At 39.9% G+C, this 17,718-nt stretch overlaps 3 protein-coding genes across 5 annotated transcripts in view; 1 reads left to right on the top strand and 2 right to left on the bottom strand.

Annotated features, from left to right (window-relative positions):
* The window catches only part of LOC141427485 (acetylcholine receptor subunit alpha-like), a 113,326-nt gene extending 102,219 nt beyond the window's left edge, over positions 1–11,107 (top strand). For all 3 annotated transcript variants that reach the window (XM_074086990.1, XM_074086989.1, XM_074086988.1), the window contains 2 exons: positions 6,889–7,102; positions 7,472–11,107. In XM_074086990.1, the coding sequence (XP_073943091.1) occupies positions 6,889–7,102; positions 7,472–7,666 (409 nt within the window). In that variant the 3' untranslated portion in view covers positions 7,667–11,107. The remainder of the gene's footprint in view (positions 1–6,888; positions 7,103–7,471) is intronic.
* LOC141427487 (uncharacterized) lies at positions 10,067–14,544 on the bottom strand. Its single transcript, XM_074086991.1, has 2 exons — positions 14,262–14,544; positions 10,067–13,884 (listed from the first exon to the last, which is right to left on the bottom strand). Exons 1-2 carry the CDS (start codon positions 14,301–14,303, stop codon positions 12,547–12,549), a joined length of 1,380 nt encoding a protein of 459 aa, XP_073943092.1. The 5' UTR covers positions 14,304–14,544; the 3' UTR covers positions 10,067–12,546.
* Positions 14,545–14,610: 66 nt separating this feature from the next.
* drpr (multiple EGF like domains draper) overlaps positions 14,611–17,718 on the bottom strand; it is a gene marked incomplete in the record, with an annotated part of 57,111 nt that continues 54,003 nt past the window's right edge. Inside the window, 1 exon segment of the mRNA XM_074086986.1 lies at positions 14,611–17,665. Within this exon segment, the coding sequence (XP_073943087.1) occupies positions 17,388–17,665 (278 nt within the window).

Genomic DNA, 17,718 nt, shown 5'->3' with positions numbered 1-17,718 from the left:
TCGATATCGCATTCGAAACTGTCCTCCGCCGCAACCTCACCCGGCTTATATACCCCCGGTGAATCGGTCCACCAAAGTTCGAGAACAGTCCAGCTAGGACGTCATACCTACATCTCGAATGTTCCGGAAACGAGTAGAGTGTCTGTCTCTTTCATGTGCTATCTCTCTCACACAGTTACTAGAATATTCCGGAAACAGGATCATCAGTCTGTTTCTCTCACACATATAGGCTATCCTTGTCACACACCTTCTCGAATGTTCTCAGTATAGCTGTCTCTTTCTAATCGTGCTATCTCTTTCACTCCTATGGAAATTTCGCCATATACTGAAATGTACTTCAGAGGCCCATAAGGGGTCCTGAAAACGCCTGAAAACGGGTTTTCAGGTTATGGCGTCATCGGATAGAGGGTGGCCTGAAACGGACTGAAAACATGTTTCAGGCGCCTGAAAACGACGGTAACTTGGGTGAAATTTTGATAAACTAATATGTGATAGAGCATCCTCTGAAACGGCCTGAAACCGTATTCCAGCCTACTGAAAACGCCTCCAATGGGTCGAAAAGCACGATCAAAGTTTCCACCTAACCCACCGCCGTAACACTGCCCCCTCCTAAGACATGCTCGTCCCGAGCATCATTAGATCCATGGTATTTGGCCAACCGATCAACATGAACAATCTTACAGGGGCTACGCGCGTTACGCTGTATCCGGTATGTGACATCGTTGATCCTAGTGACTACTTTGTACGGCCCTTCCCAACTCGGTGATAATTTCGGGGACTTCCCTTTTTTTCGCATAGGGTTATGTAGCCACACCAACGATCCTTCCTCAAATCTCGTCTGGTTAGACTTCCGGTCATATCTGGTCTTCATCTTTTCGCTGGCCTGCAGTCCGTGTTCACGAACATGATTGTGAACACCATCAATCCGGTTTCGCAGTTCACTTGCATATTCTGAAATCGTCTTTGGTGCATCTGGAGGTCGTCCGGTCAGTAGATCCGCAGGTAAACGCAATTCTCTTCCAAAATTAGCACACGCAGGTGTCACGGCCGTGCTTTCGTGAACTGCGGTCCGATATGACATTAAAAAGAGTGGAATATGCCTGTCCCAATCTTTTTGATGGCTGTCAACTACTTTGGCCAAATGTCGTTCCAGAGTCTGATTGAATCTCTCGACCATCCCGTCTGACTGTGGATGATAGGACGTAGTCCGAGTTTTATGAATTCCCATGACTCGGCAAGTCTCCTGAAACACCAGAGATTCAAAATTTCTTCCCTGATCGCTGTGGATCTCAAGAGGTACTCCATACCGACAAAATACTTCAGCCACTACAGTTTCCGCTATTGTGACTGCCTCTTGATTTGGAATGGCAAACACTTCAGGCCATTTGGTGAAATAGTCCATGACCACAAGGATGTACTTGTTTCCGCGGTCAGAGATCGGGAACGGGCCTGCGACGTCCAAAGCAATTCTTTCCCAAGGTGCCCCCACATTATAAACTTTAAGCGCACCTCTACTGCGTGTATGTGGCCCCTTGACCGACGAGCAGCTAGTACACTTCCTACACCAGTCTTCCACATCTTCCCGACAGTGTATCCAGTAAAAGCGTTGTCGAATCTTCATCAGAGTCCTTTTTACTCCTAGATGCCCGCCGGAAATGCCATCATGAAAGGATCTTAAAACATCGCTAACTCTCTTTCTTGGTACGACCACTTGAAGGTGAGCATCCTTCCGTTCGCTGACTCCCATTTCCTACACAGTACGCCATTGTGCATAATCAGACTTTCCCATTGCGCCCAGTAGCTCTTGGTCACTGTACTCATCGGAGCTACTTCACACCACTTTGGTTTGGGCATTCCACCGTTAATCCAGTCGTAAATGGGTTTTATGTCACGATCTTCCTGTTGTGCTTCTTGCATGACAGCGTCACTCCATTCTTCGCTAACAGTGTCGGTCCTCAACATCTTCACGCAGTCCTTATCCTCTTGTCTTAAACAGTGTTTGCAGTCATCCGGACAAGGCCTTCGGGAGAGGGCATCTGCATTTCCATGTGACTTTCCACTTCGATGCTCGATGGAAAAGTCATATTCCTGCAGTTGTTCGATCCAGCGTGCCACCTGACCCTCGGGGGTTCTTGAACTCTAACAACCACTTTAAAGCAGCATGGTCAGTCCTGATTCGGAACTTGCGTCCAAGCAAATATTTGCTGAAATGCTGCAAAGTTTTAACGACTGCCAGCAATTCTCTCCGAGTTACGCAGTAATTTCTCTCGGGTTTCGATAACGATTTACTGAAATAGGCTATCACAACTTCCTGATCTCCTTTGTTTTGTGACAAGACTCCTCCGATGCCCGTATTGCTTGCATCAGTGTCAACAACAAACTCGTTATCCGGGTCGGGATATTCCAAAATAGGTGTTTCACAAAGTCTCTGTTTGAGATCTGAGAAGGCTGCTGCACACTGTTCATCCCAATTAAATGGTCGTTTCTCTTCCGTCAGCTGGTGCAAAGGCTTTGCTATATCCGAGAAGTTCTTCACAAATCGGCGATAGTACGAGCAAAGTCCTAAAAAGGCACGCACTGCTGTCTTGTCTTTCGGTGTTGGCCAGTCCTTAACTGCACTTATCTTCTCAGGGTCTGTCTGGATGCCTTCTGATGAAATTACATGTCCCAAGTAGTTAACCTTACGCTTAAAGAATGAGCATTTCTTCGGACTTAGTTTTAAATTTGCGTCACGCAACTTGGACAAAACTTGCTCCAGTTTCTTAAGGTGGTCATCGAAATTTTTACCTACAATTATGATGTCATCCAGATACACTAGGCAAGTATCACCCAGGAGGCCGGCAAGTATTTGCTCCATTAACCTCTCAAAAGTTGCCGGTGCATTGCACAACCCAAACGGCATAACATTAAACTGCCAAAGTCCTTTACCAGTTGAGAAGGCTGTTTTCTCTTTATCTTTGTCCTTGATTTCCACTTGCCAGTATCCACTTTTCAAATCCAAGGTGGAAAACCATTTCATGCCGTTTAAAGTGTCCAAAGTGTCGTCTATCCTCGGCAATGGATAACTGTCCTTCTTAGTCACGTTGTTGAGTCTACGATAGTCAACGCAAAATCTCATAGTTCCATCCTTCTTTTTCACCAAGACTACTGGAGAACACCAAGGGCTGGTCGACGGTTCTATTACTTTGTCCCTCCTCATTTCCTTGATCATGTCTTCGACTTCTTTTTCTCGAGCTACTGGAACTCGCCGAGGTCGCTGTCGAATAGGCATGACATCTCCAGTGTCGATCTCGTGCTGCACTACTCCAGTTCTCCCGATATCACTGTCATGTGCAGAGAAGACACTCCTATAGCGCTTTAGTAGATTACGCGCCTTTAGAAGTTCTTCCTCCGTGAGATCATTCTCGCAGTTTTCCAATAATTTTCCAATATCCACAACTTCTTCTTGCAACTTGTTCTCGCTTGGCCCATGGCAACTCCGTATCCAAGAGATTGCCTCGCATGTCCCCATAAGGGTTCCTTTACTTAGGACGTGTTGAGTGTCACTTAAATTAAGAACCCTTATAAATGCTGCAGATGACGTCATTACCACTGTGCGAGCTGGTATCCACGGCTTACTGCCAGCTATTTTCTCTATTAACACGCAGGAATGAGATCCTTGTCTCATACCATATGGCAACTTCACTGGAACTAGGGCTTGCGATCTCGGTTGAAGTGTAGTCCTTCTAGCGCAGAAGACATGTCCACCCACTTCACCCTCCATAGGAACTTCATAAGCCCCAAATTTCAGCACGCCGCCTTTTAAGTCGATCTTACATTCGTACTTCCTCATAAAATCTAGACCAATAATACAGTCGTCTACGATGTCAGCAATGATGACTTTGTGCCAGTACTTCTTTTCTCCAATCTTTACTGACACTTCTTGCTCCCCTTGGACGGAAATGTTCTGGCCGGTAGCCGTTTGCAGCTGAAGATGCATTGGTCGGACTAGATGATCTCTGATCAGGTGTTTTAGCAGTCGAGAACTGATCACAGTCCGAGAAGCTCCGGTGTCGATAGTAAGGTGACATGGTACTCCACCAATTTCTCCTTTGACAGCCAGACTGTTCCCGTTGTTCGCCTGGGAGATCATAACTGGGACATTTTGACCACCAGCCAGCACTCGTCCCATAGTCCTGGCTTTTACTCGTTTCCCTGCTGCTGCCGCTCTGGACTACCAGAGCTTGCTGGCCTCTCCATTTGGTCCGAGTCTCGTCGCCTCCAATGTCTTTTCGGGCAGCCAGATTGCATGTGTCCTCGTTCCCGCAGTTGTAACACCGAGGTCCCGTTTCTCGAGGTGGAGCAATCGGCTCCCTGGCAGCGACTTCGCGCACCCTGAAGGATCTTGTTGGGTCCTGGCGTACAGCTTCCACCTCGAGGGCATGGGCAAGCGCATCCTTCAAACTCCCATGGTGACCCAGTCGTACAGCAGCCCTCACTTCAAAGTCTCGAATCCCATCTATGAATGTCTGCACTAGCATTCCATCCGTAAAAGAGGATGAATCTTGGTATGCTTTTTGGACCAGTTTCTCTATTTCTAGGGCCCACTTTTGTAATGACTCATTACGACCCTGGGTCCTATCCTTCAGTTGAGCTCTGTAGACGTGCTCTAGATGACTGTCACCGAAGCGTGCTTCTAAAGCTTCAAGGAGACGGTCGTATGTCTTATTCTTCCCCAACGTTTCCAAGACACTGAGAGCTTCATCCCGTAGCGCCAAACTCAGTGCCGTTTTTGCATAATCCTTGCTCCAGCCATTCGTTTCGGCAACCAACTCGAATTGGTGCTTGTATGCGGCCCATGAAGAGGTACCATCAAATGGAGGTAATTTAACTTTTCACCTCCTGTGGCTGGTGCACCCGATAAACTAGTGGTGCCGTTGGCCACTTTAATCTCCAACTTCTGCAGGCGATTCTCGTGGCCTTCTACCTTTTCGTTGACACCGTTGAGGCGCTTTTCGTGATTTTCGACTTTAATGTCAACTGCCACAATTTTATCCTGGACCTCAGCCATCTCCTTTTCCATTCTGCGGCTGCGTCGTGTACCTCACGGAGGAGTTCAAACTGGTTCTTTTGTTCCTCCTGTAGAATCCTAGCTTGTTCCTCCTGCTTTCTAGCATGTTCCTCCTGCCTTCTAGCTTGTTCCTCCTGCCTTCTAGCTTGTTCTTTCAGGAGGACCAGAATCGCGTTGACGTCTATTTCCGGCTTTGGGGATACTGCCGCCGCTGTATCTGACGCTGCGGCGGTGTCTGTAGGGTCCCAGCTGCGGCGCGGCTTCGGGTCTGCATCCTCTCCTTCTCTTCTTCTCGCGGAGTAAGCGGCATTTTCAATCCCACTTCTGACACCAAATGTTACGTTCGTGGGGTGGGTTCGTGATTGAAAAGCACTTTTAACACCGATGAATAAGAGTAGGATTTATTTTCACACTGTTACTTAACTTTACAAAACACTTAAAAAACAGTTCACAGTAATTTCGCACTCTAAAACTCACTTACAAGTCGCTTTGATTCTCTTCGATGTTTATCGCTCGGTATCGCATTCGAAACTGTCCTCCGCCGCAACCTCACCCGGCTTATATACCCCGGTGAATCGGTCCACAAAGTTCGAGAACAGTCCAGCTAGGACGTCATACCTACATCTCGAATGTTCCGGAAACGAGTAGAGTGTCTGTCTCTTTCATGTGCTATCTCTCTCACACAGTTACTAGAATATTCCGGAAACAGGATCATCAGTCTGTTTCTCTCACACATATAGGCTATCCTTGTCACACACCTTCTCGAATGTTCTCAGTATAGCTGTCTCTTTCTAATCGTGCTATCTCTTTCACTCCTATTGGAAATTTCGCCATATACTGAAATGTACTTCAAAGGCCCATAAGGGGCCCTGAAAACGCCTGAAAACGGGTTTTCAGGTTATGGCGTCATCGGATAGAGGGTGGCCTGAAACGGACTGAAAACATGTTTCAGGCGCCTGAAAACGACGGCAACTTGGGTGAAATTTTGATAAACTAATATGTGATAGAGCATCCTCTGAAACGGCCTGAAACCGTATTCCAGCCTACTGAAAACGCCTCCAATGGGTCGAAAGCACGATTAAAGTTTCCACCTAACCCACCGCCGTAAAATACTAAAAAGAAGAAAACAAGTCTAGTTTTCTTCTTTTTAGTGTTTTTTAAGGCAGTCGGGTTTTTTGATTTTTTATATTTTTTGTTTTATTTCACACTTTTCTGTGAAAATGGTATATTAAAACGGTTATAACCCATATACGGTGATACCCCACTCGATAGGTTTGAATAAAAAAATATATTTGAAAACTTATAATTTGGCGCCAAAAATCCGCCATTTTGATTTTTTAAGAATTTCATGTACACAGTGTCACTCGCGTCATTAAGACGAATCCAATCACGTATTATTTATAAAAATCGGTTCAGCAGTTGAGTAGTTACGAGAGGACATAGGAATAGGCATACATACATACATACGCGTCAAACACATAAATAAATATAGCTTTTTTTAATGTTTTTTAACACTAAGTTAGTACGTATCTTACTAGCGCAACATTCTCTCCAACACGTTCGTTAATTTAATAGCTACCTATACCTACTGCAATAGTTCAGAAACAATATGCCTAATATTAAATAGTAGAATTCTTTTCAGCCAAATAAAGTTATTTTTATGCTATTTATAGGTACCTATGACAGATTGGCGATCTCAATTGTGGCTTTATATCTTTATCATGCGCTTAAAACTGAAAATTTAAGTCTTAGGTACAGGCATTTACGCTACCTATATCTGATCTGACAGTGATTTTTAGCTCTTGAATGATTTCATTGATTTTCGATGTCTTGTGCAGCATGAGCGACAGCAACCGCTTCGGCGGCAGCTGCGTGGTGCACGGGTCCTCAGAAGGCGGCGCCCTGGGCGCGGCCGCGGAGGAGGAGCTCAGTCCTGTGCCTGATCCGCCGCCCGGCTTTAGCCACTCCTCCTGCCCGCCGGAGGTGCACCGCACCTGCTTCTGCGTACGGTTTATCGCCGAGCACACTAGGATGCTAGAGGATTCTACTAAGGTAAATTGATAAAGCTTACGTAGGTACCTATGGTCGGTGTGGGGGGAGGATTTTTTTTCGCGTAAAATTTGTAACTAATCTTCTTACAGTAGCGCGTGTTCGCTCAAAATCTTCTCATTGCTTTTCGTGCCGTTTGCTACAACATTTTGCAGGCGCCTTGACCCGCTCAGTAGGTACTTGAATATTCAGTCATTGTAGATATCAATCTCAACAATGTGATTTATGAAAATTTTACTTTCAAAAAATCGCAAGCCCAATATCAACTAATATGAGGACAAACGAATTTCGAACGATATACGCACATATACGCTTGAAACATCTTAAGCCATTCCGACTTTACGAGCTAGAACAAACTATACTCATGTACAGGTAAAAGAGGACTGGAAGTACGTGGCGATGGTACTGGACCGGCTGTTCCTGTGGATTTTCACGCTGGCCGTGTTGGTGGGCACCGCGGGCATCATCCTGCAGGCGCCGACACTCTACGACGACCGCGTACCCATAGACAAGCATTTCAACCAGATCGCCACCTCCACTCTGGTGCGCTGTCCGCCGCCGGCGTAAACCCTACTAACTTTCGGTTAGCACGAGGCTGCGAGACGCTTTGTGTTTCGCATTTCACATTTCATCTAACACAGCAGGGTGGATCCAGAAGATAGGTTCAAGACAGTGTAATCACTATTGCCGTTTCGAAATTGCTTTAGCGATTAACTATATAGAAAATAACTTTAAGGCTCATTACATTAGTATTATCTGATTGTATCTTATTCTGCTGGTTTAGAAATAAGTATAAAATTGAAATGACAAAGCGAAGTCGCGGCCCTCGTGCCAACCGTTTCGAGGAGTGATTCTATTCTAGTTCTCTCGTGGAGGTTAAATTCATTGGACATGTCAATTCTAACTTGTTATTAGTTAGGCCTGTCATGTTTAGCCGCCACGCGTCATGGAGATCTAGCATGGAAAGTATCAAGCGCTCAAAAGATTAGCTCGATGTGTGTCAATAAAACTGCACGTTAAAATTTGTTGAGTACTTACCTACCTATTTTCTGAATGTAAATATTGGCAGGTGGGCCACTTTTTTACCGACACTAATCTGTCCGCGACACTTTTCTAACAATTGCAGATATTTGTAGGTAAGTAAACATGTTTTTTCTGTAATTTAATAGATGTTTAAGCTATTAAACCTATTAAACCGTGAAATATCTTGTTGGAAGTACGATTTTTTGGTAACGCAGGAGACGTCCAAAGTATCAGTAAAATAGTTGATTGGCCCAGGTATCACAATTTTTGATCTAAAACGCAGGTAAGAATTATCAGACGAGAACAAGCTTTGTTCAAAAAATTATTTATCGGTTTTATTTTAATCGATTCTTTCGAGCGTTTGTTACTCAAAAACCACTCCCTGCTGGACCGTTGGTAATGTGTTGTGATTAAATTGATTACGTGAGTTATCTAATGTGCCCCATGTCACGGCTTAAGAGATTGGGCTTGGGAGGTACCGAACAAATTAATCACAGCAAAATTGGCAACCGTCGCACGAGACCTAACGCACACCCGTCCCGCCCGGCACGTGTTCTATTCCACGACACGTATACATTATCTATATGTATTAGACTAATTAAGGACCTCTCGTATTTCTTAAGCTCTGCACCTAATATCCCGTTATGTTCCAATTCCGTTCTAATCTATTCACCTCTTTACCTCTTGATGGCTATACCTACCATCATAGCCGACTTCTCTCTACAACTATCATTACACGTCAAAACTTTATAAAATTGCAATACAAAAGCGTGACAATAATTTGTAGCAAACATTTTGTGTCCCGGCTGTATTTAATATTGTTTAAAACGTACCGATTCAATAAAGGAGTGTGGTAGGCAAACAGAGAACAAATAAAACGCTTAAAAGGTTCGTGCGCCCTTCCTGCACTGAAGGATTATATGCGGTTCAAATTAATATTCACATTCCGCTTTGATCAGTTTATCTATGCCGGCGTCGACACATAAAGATAAACAAGTGGCGAACGAGAACATTTCCCGAACAACTACAACAATGATAAATCTTTACGACTGTATGGAAGGGCGAATAGCGAGCGATATCGTCTTTGACCCTTGCCCTTATACTTATGCTCGCCTTTATACTTGGTCTGCCAGTTAGGTAAAATTTGGAGTTGTGATGTCGAGGTAACGTTAATAATTTCCAGTTTAAGATACTGCCCAAAGTGCTAATAATTGTAAGTGCAAAGAGATAACGAGAATTACTTATATCTTTTATTGAACTTATTGATAATAACCCCTAATTAATAAAACTAAACACCACCAAATGAATATTGTCTGTGTTCAATATGACATCGCGTAGTCCGTAGCCCGCTCACGCGCCCGCGCCGGCGCTCGCGTCGTGTCGTATGTATACGTAATCTCCTAATCGCACCTCGCTTTATTCTCGTAAGATTTAATTAATTAAGCGCGCGTTTGTTTTATACCATACCTACCTTATTGTTAGCAAATAAGTAGACATCGAATCAAAATAGATTAGGACAACTAAGCAATTATCATCATAAGTATATTTAAACGTACTTCTACATAATTACCAGCTGACTTGATAAATGGTCAAATCAATTATCTTGTTTCCGCACCCCTTGGGTACCGCGAAATCGAATTCGAGAATAAATAGAACTACTGATAAATACATGTACATCTTTGGTAGCCCGGAGTACCCAAGGGTCTTTCAGCGGGAACTTCTTTAATCTTCTAAGCAATTTCACAAATTTGTCGTAGAATAGAACATGTACTTAAAAGTAAAAATATCGATTTTATTATTTATAAGAAAAAAAAATGTAGAATTGAAATCAATATGCCGCTATGTAAGAAATAAACAAAGTAAGATATTGTATTTTTATTTATATATCAGTCGAATATTTACATTTGAAGGATTAGGTGTGATTATACAATGAAATGCAAAACATAAAACAGAAAATATTGAAAATATATTCATTTCTGCAAATAACTGTTGTACTGTACATATCCTTTCGGAGGCGACGCACCGCGGCGACGCGCGACGCCCGCGAGCGCGCGCTCGCCCACTTAGTACGTAAACAATTATCCTTATGATAATAAGTACAATATTTAGCAGTTTATTTTAAGCAATTGCTCAATTCATTCAATAAACAATGGTAAATCTAATCTTAGAGATGGTTTCTTCTGCTCTGATAGAGCCTATATCCTAACTTAATTATTCTTTGATTTTGTATTCTTCAGTATTGGTACATTATAATTTAATATCACACATTATGACTTAGGTTAAATATTTTGTATTTTTTTAACACGGTTATGTACCTATGTACCTACTATTTAGTACATATAACTGGTAATTAGGTACAGTCACGCGATATACAACGTGAAAAAGTGCACGAATGGTCAGTTAAGTGTGTTAGCGACAGTATCATTATGCTTCTTTATTTGATAGAAGTATTATGTTTTGTACTTTGTTGTGAAAAAGTAAAATGTGCCATTGTCTTTTTCGGAGGAATCAAATATTTGGAAATAGGTATTTTAAACAAGTCGTGCCAAATTTTTGGCCAGGAATTGAAAATTAAGTCTTAATTTTAATAAGAACAGAAAATTAAATGACAATTTTAAATATTATATTTGTACAAAATTAAAAAGAAAACACATTAAAAATTGCTAATTATAAAACGCTTTTCGTGTCAAGTATAAAACGAGAAATAATAATTTATATAAAACTCGAAATGGAAGCACTGCTAAGTGATGCAGAATACGATAGATTTACACATTGGATACTAAGTGGGTATGAGCGACATGGCCACTGGAGGTGGGCGTACGGTTTAGCGTTCCGGCCTGCAGGGCCTTGTAAGGAGTAACCAATCTAGAACAGTCTAAAATAAGCACGTTGGACAGCTCGCAGTAGAGTAGCGCAGCTCAATTGTAGTATAATAAGTTTGTAATTACGTATTTATATTGTTAATAAAATCGTTATAATATAGAATGCGTGTGTTTATTTCCCAATCGCCTCGAACCTTAATCTTTAATAAAAAAAGAAACACATGTTTCTTAATAAAGATACGTTTACATAACATTGGTAGGAATGTACTCGTGTGTATCTCACACGTCATTTCAGGTCTGTATTTTCATTATCCAATTGCACGATGTTCTTTTACCTAGTACATCACCCTCACTAGACCGAATATCATAAAAGCTAATTTCACTAGGCATACCAATGTTAGATATAATTTTCATTAGCCCTAATATTATAACAGCTAAACTTGTATGTCCAAATAGATTACTAGACCTAAAGTTTTACATCCTAATGGTTACTTGTACTAAACTTTAAATGCTCTAATATTACTAAAAGTAATCATGATTATTCCTAATGATTAATAGACCTAAAGTAATGAACCCTAATGTTTATTCATACTAAATATTTAATGCTCTAATATTACTTAAACTAATAATGATTATTCCTAAAGATTAATAGACCTAAAGTTATGAACCCCCATGTTTACTTGTACTAAAGATAAAATAAAATGCGTGCGAGCGAGCGAAGCGAGCGAGCAAGACGGTTTGGGGAAGAAGCGACGTGGATAGGTTAGGTTCAGAAGGCTAAGGCGGGAGCGAAACGGAGCGTACCTCCCGCCTTAGCCTTCGATGTTAGGTTTTTTTTATAGCAGCTAAGATAACTCCCACTAGGAAAGTAGGTTGGATGGATGACATTCAATATGTTGCCAAATTAAGGTGTTCCAATCAATACATTTGACGAAAATAATGTTTTAGCTTTTTGATGTTAGGGCTAGTGAAATTAGGTACAACGTTAATTCGGAATGTTAAAATTAGGGCTAATGAATAGTTAGGAAAATAAAAAATCGGCTTTTTGATTTTAGGGCCAGTAAAATTAGGTACCACGTAAATTCGGAATGCTAAAATTAGAGTTAATGAATACTTAGGAAAATAAAAAAATCGGCTTTTTGATTTTAGGGCTAGTGAAATTAAATATAACGTAAATTCGGAATGCTAAAATTAGGGCTAATGAATAGTTAGGAAAATTAAAAATTCGGCTTTTTCATTTTAGGACTAGTGAAATTAGTGGTAGTGAAAATAGGATTAAAATTTTTCGGGCTTCCTTAGGAGAACCCAATGAGCATGATTAGGTACAATTATTTTGCTTCCATAGATGTTTGTTTGTTTGTTTATACTCTTCATTGTACAAAAAGGAAAAACAAAAAGGTTACATAAATAGAAGATTTCGAGTTTTATAAAGCTTTATCCTAGATAGATATTAGTACCTAACCTATTACTATTTAAGGCGGTATCACATTCAGTCAATCCAAAACAAATTACAACGACGTTAAGTTTGATATGAAGTCGCAATATGTTTGGTTAACTGCCTATTACTTTATTTTATCTTCTAAAGCACTTAGGCGTTGGCCTCTATTCATCAAGGCTATCAAGGTTGTCAAAAAGGTCGCGCACACCTTTGCTAGATTTAATATCAGCTAAACTATTCATAACTTCATCGTTCAGTTTAGTATCCTCAATGATATTTTTAGCGCTTTCTGCCGCTTGCTGGGCATGTATGCTATCGATATCTGGCATGACATCAAACAAAGATCCATATTCTGCAGCCAATTCCTCAACAGTTAGTGGTTTCTCAGTAGTGGTTGTGGTAGTAGTGGCTTTGGTCTTTCTCTTCCGCTTCTTAGGCTTGACTGTAGTAGGTTCATCCTGTTTCTTTTTATTGTCGTTGTCAGATTTAGCCTTGTCTATTTTTACGTCGTCCGATTCTGCTTTTTTCTTTTTGCTATCACCTTTATCAGGCGTATCTTTTTTGTCATCGTCTGATACTGACTTTTCTATTTTTTTGTCATCTGATTTGCTTTTTTCTTTGCTATTACCGCTCGATTCTGATTTTTCTTGTTCATCAGCATCAGCAGGCTTTTTTTTAACATCGTCTGGTGACGTAGACCCTCTACTTTCGTCAAATAACCTTTTTGCATAGTCACGGAAATCTTTTGGATAATCATCAGCGTCTTTCCACAAGTCGTTATCTTTAGACTGCTTGCTTAGTTTGCGCATAATTTCTTTTATTTTATAATCGTCTGCAGTCGTGCGGTCTTCTTCATTCGCATCCAAAATACTTAAAATCTGATCAAGGATATGACTAATCTTCTTAGCTTCTGCTGTGTTTTGATGTTTATGTTCTATTTCATGCAATAACTTGATATCGTTCCAAATACTTTCAACTGATGGTTCCGACGTTTGTAAATCAATGGCCTTAAATTTGTCTTTGACTTCATTCGAAAGTTCTTCAAGTTGTTTTCTTAATAAGTCACTAATCTCATTTAAACGCGCCGTTTCGTTTTTAAGAGCCAATTTTACACCCTCCAGTTGAGAGTGAGTGTCGTCTTTTTTTAGAACCTCGGCCAGCACCTCATCCACATCCAATATTGATGTATCAACTTGTCGATTCTCTGCGATGCTGAGCACAGGAACTATTTTCTCATGTGATGTGTCTTGAACGGGAGGCGGTGCAGGTTGGCTATTTATTACTATCACTGGTTGAACGGGAGGCTCCGATGTATCTCTACACCTATTCTCATAGTCTGACGAATCTCCAAATATACCTAGCGCCAGCACCTGCTCGACTGCCAATAAGGTGCAGTCTATAGTCTCCTTCACGTCGTATATGACATCACTCAACAACTTCCCGAAGCTGCTCTCAACCGAAGACACGGCGCCACGGAATTCATCGAAGAAAGACGCAGACGCCTGTAATAGGAAAAACAAACCTAACTAGGTTAGCTGGAAGAGATCCCTTTTTAGTGATAGCTCGCCTTTGTTCTCCTCTCTGTGTATTTGTAATGTTATTTTTATGTGCAATAAAGAGTTTACATACATACATACAAATACATATATTTATGAAAGGAAACAAAAAACGAATTATGCTGCATACACTATACTGACCTGATGTACCACGCGCGCGCGCGTATAAATATCTTATATTCGAATTATCCAAATTATCCGGATGAGGAGCTTCCTATCCGGATTTGAAAATGCGGATATCCTGATAATATGGAGCCATACGCTTAATTAATAAGAAAAAACAAAAATGTCCCACCCACGCGATAAAAAAATGCTTAACTTACCTGTAGTGTCAATATCGATATAATAACCACTATCACTTTCATATTGCACAGACAATTTATAATATATCTGTTAAATAGTAAGCGGTGATTATCACGCGCTGTGGCTGAGGCACTTACAGCTACTTTACGCTTCGAGCTATATAAATTACAATTTTATTGGTTTAATCAAAAAAGACACGCGTCACAGAAGAAAGACCAGCTGTGGCAATATTTGCTATAGTAACACGCAATTAGACGTTAACACTTACCTTGCAGTAATTTCGTACTTTTTGAAGTAATAAAATATATGAAATGAAATCGCTGTAAAATAACAATGTGGTAAAATGGACGAAATAAACAAAATCACATGTTCGTAAGAGTTATTTTTATATTTAAATCGATCAGCTTATAATTTAAAATAATTTATCACAAACTATATGTTTCAATAATCTAAACACGAGTGTCAAAGCTAAATGGCTTGACATTCTTTAATAACGTATAATTTGGACTTGCCCACATTGTAAATTTTTTACAAAATAAATTATTGTCAGTATATTTTGTACAAGACTTGAACACTGACAATTCCCATATCCAATAAGATAAACAATATTATAAGATAATAATGGTGACAAAGTGATATTATTTAATATTTTATAGCTACCAGTTGATTTAGTTCTAACTTTTAAAACTCTTGGGATACTCGCAGACACTGCTATAAGGTTAACCCTTTACCAGACGAAGGGATATATTCCTTCCACATATTATATCGGTTACCGTAGTCAGATTTTAACTCCAAACCTCTTACAAAATATTTGTCGGTCCCTGAAAATAGTATTTTATTATCTTCATTCACAACACGCTTCTAAATCGCGTAATATATCTTTGGCAGCCGTTTAGATTCACTTGAACTCTAATTTCAGTAAACTACGGAGAAATTGGAACACTTTCCTTAATTTCTATGAAACAGAAGTACATAGATCGAACAATTTTTTGATATTTTATAGATTTTGAGTGTTGAAAGGTAATGTAATCTTAAACATTGCTAAATATTCATGCATTTTTGTGTATGACCAAAATTAGGATGTGGGTTGACATTATCCCATGGCCTTATTAGAGTTTAACTGTGCGGGAGCTATTCTTCCCATGGCCCGGTAAATTGTCTTGTCGTGTCATAAAAACTCACGTAAGTAATAAAACTGTTTTTGTGTTCAACCTAGAGCGAATTCATGTACCTAGCTGTAAAATCTCCTTTTAAAGACTTTCCCTGAAGAATAAGATGTGGGGATATATCCCTTCGCCTGATCAAGAATATAATAAGACAAAATCGAGTATGACAGTTAATTACTTAGACAGGCGATGGGATAACCGCAACCCACATTTTTATTTCTGGTTTAAAGGAACATCTCCGACTTTCGTAAATACATTTTTTACAAGGCGTTAAATACGGTTGTAACAGTATATAAAGTACGTATGAAGACACGCTAGTTCTATGGGGCCTGGTAAAGGGTTAAAGCAAATTCGTATCCAACGACAGTAAAGTTGAATAGATTATTTATTGTTAGGGTTAGGGTCGTCGACAATAAATATTCTATGAATAAAATAACTTGAAACTGGCTGATCGCATAAATTTGCTAGATATATTTCTTCTGAATATCCAACAAAATGTAGAGATTCAGTGCGCAGTCTTCAAGTGCTGGCTCAAACCGACTAACGACCTTTACTCAATTTATAAATTGGCACTTTTTGAGCAAATTTTACAATACTCATTAAATACTTTAATGTTCTTAGTAACTATTGTGTATACCAATAAAACATACATCACAAGTTAAAACTGAAATATACATTTACGTCACCTATAAAGATATGCGATTTACATGATATTGATTCATTTAATAATTATAATTATACTTTACTTATTCCAATATAAAATTAGATACATTTAAAATAAAATGGTACATAAATTTTTAGCTCTTTAAATAGGTATAAACTGTAAAATTAATAAACAAAAGTATATAAAAACACAAGTGGAATGTAACAAGTGCATCCACGGTGAAATTAACTTTCTTTGTCGCTCGCTTATAATACTAAGAAATATAACTAAGGTTATTGCTTCATTATGCCTTCACAAGCTGTCACAGTTGTAAAGAAGCAAGAAAGTTACATATCGGGCGCCTGTTCTGTTCTAGGTCGATTTTACGTACTCAGGTCAAGCTCTGAACGAAATTTCGTCACAATGTGACGTAATATAGTAAGTATGTAGTAAAATGCAAATATGTAACTGAAGGTTTCTTTCCTTTGTACTACTTATATAATAATAGAGTGGAAAGAATATTATAATTTAGTCCTTTACTGTCTGTTCTCGACTGATATTTCTACACACATTCAAGGCTAAAATTGTCTATGGTTCTAATTGTTTACATCGGTTGGTAAACATTAGTGGTTTTTCAGATTTATATAATTTCAAAGTTTTTTGCCATACATAATCTCATTATTATAACCTGAATACGCTCATGAAGGATATTTTTTTTTTTAGGTTTAATTTCACTAGATGTATATAATATAGCGCTGTTCATTTCTGCATAATTATCGACACTCCGGCTAAAAAGGTGGGTTAAATTCTTATTTTTGAATGGTCTTCAAGTTTTCTAAATGTACACATTATACGTACAAAAAGCTCATATTAATAAAAACAACTGCCATTGTGTCGCATAAGATAAATCAAAAGGCAGTACTAACAATCACTAAGTAAATTGGGAAAAATTAGTATTTGTGGTCGTAAAGCATTTTTCATTTTTACTCTGTAAGTACCTAACTAGATAGTCATTTCTGCCCCGACCTGAACATGAAGGCATGGCATGTGATTATCGCACTTTGCAGTTAACATTACATTAAACAATACGGTCACAAAATAATTAATTAATTTAAAGTAAAGCTTGCTATAAAATAAAAAAGAAACTTTATAGAGATCACTTACGTAATTCACGAGTAGTACACTCACGAGTACAAAATATTCCTTGTGACATCACCGATTATGGTGTAGGGTGATCGGTCGATGCTACATATGAGTGACCAGCAGGTATCAATTAATTACGCACAAGCCTCTCAATCACCCACAATAGAATCAAACAGTCTCACCCATTCGTTGTGTCATGGCGTCTCAACGTCATTCTCTTCGGCGCTCGTCCGTGACGAGTGTTCCTCTCTAGTCGGTGGTGTAGGGGCATTAAGAGGTTCCTCATCCCTCATCGGCGGCACAGGGGCCACGTTTAATTTTGGTAAGGGAGGTATCATCGGTGGAACTGACACCTCACTGGGGGCTCCACTCGACGGCGGGCTGGGCGGTGTGAAGCCATTAGGCATTCTCTGATAGTGCGGCTTCCATTTGTTTGCTGGTGGAGTGTAATTCAAATGATCGTACTCCATTTCTGTAAAAGGGAAAGAGAACATGAAACCACTTGTTTTGCCAAATTTTGTTTAG

This window comes from Choristoneura fumiferana, chromosome 4, assembly GCF_025370935.1.
Source record: "Choristoneura fumiferana chromosome 4, NRCan_CFum_1, whole genome shotgun sequence".
Taxonomy (NCBI): domain Eukaryota; kingdom Metazoa; phylum Arthropoda; class Insecta; order Lepidoptera; family Tortricidae; genus Choristoneura; species Choristoneura fumiferana.
This window is presented reverse-complemented; position numbering and strand designations above follow the sequence as displayed.

What these genes read in the sequence shown, in the direction of transcription:
- LOC141427487 (XM_074086991.1), bottom strand. Translation starts at nt 14,303, where the DNA reads ATGAAAGTGATAGTGGTTATTATATCGATATTGACACTACAG. An exon ending in TATCGATATTGACACTACAG is followed by an intron (nt 13,885 to 14,261) that starts GTAAGTTAAGCA and finishes TTCCTATTACAG; the next exon opens with GCGTCTGCGTCTTTCTTCGA.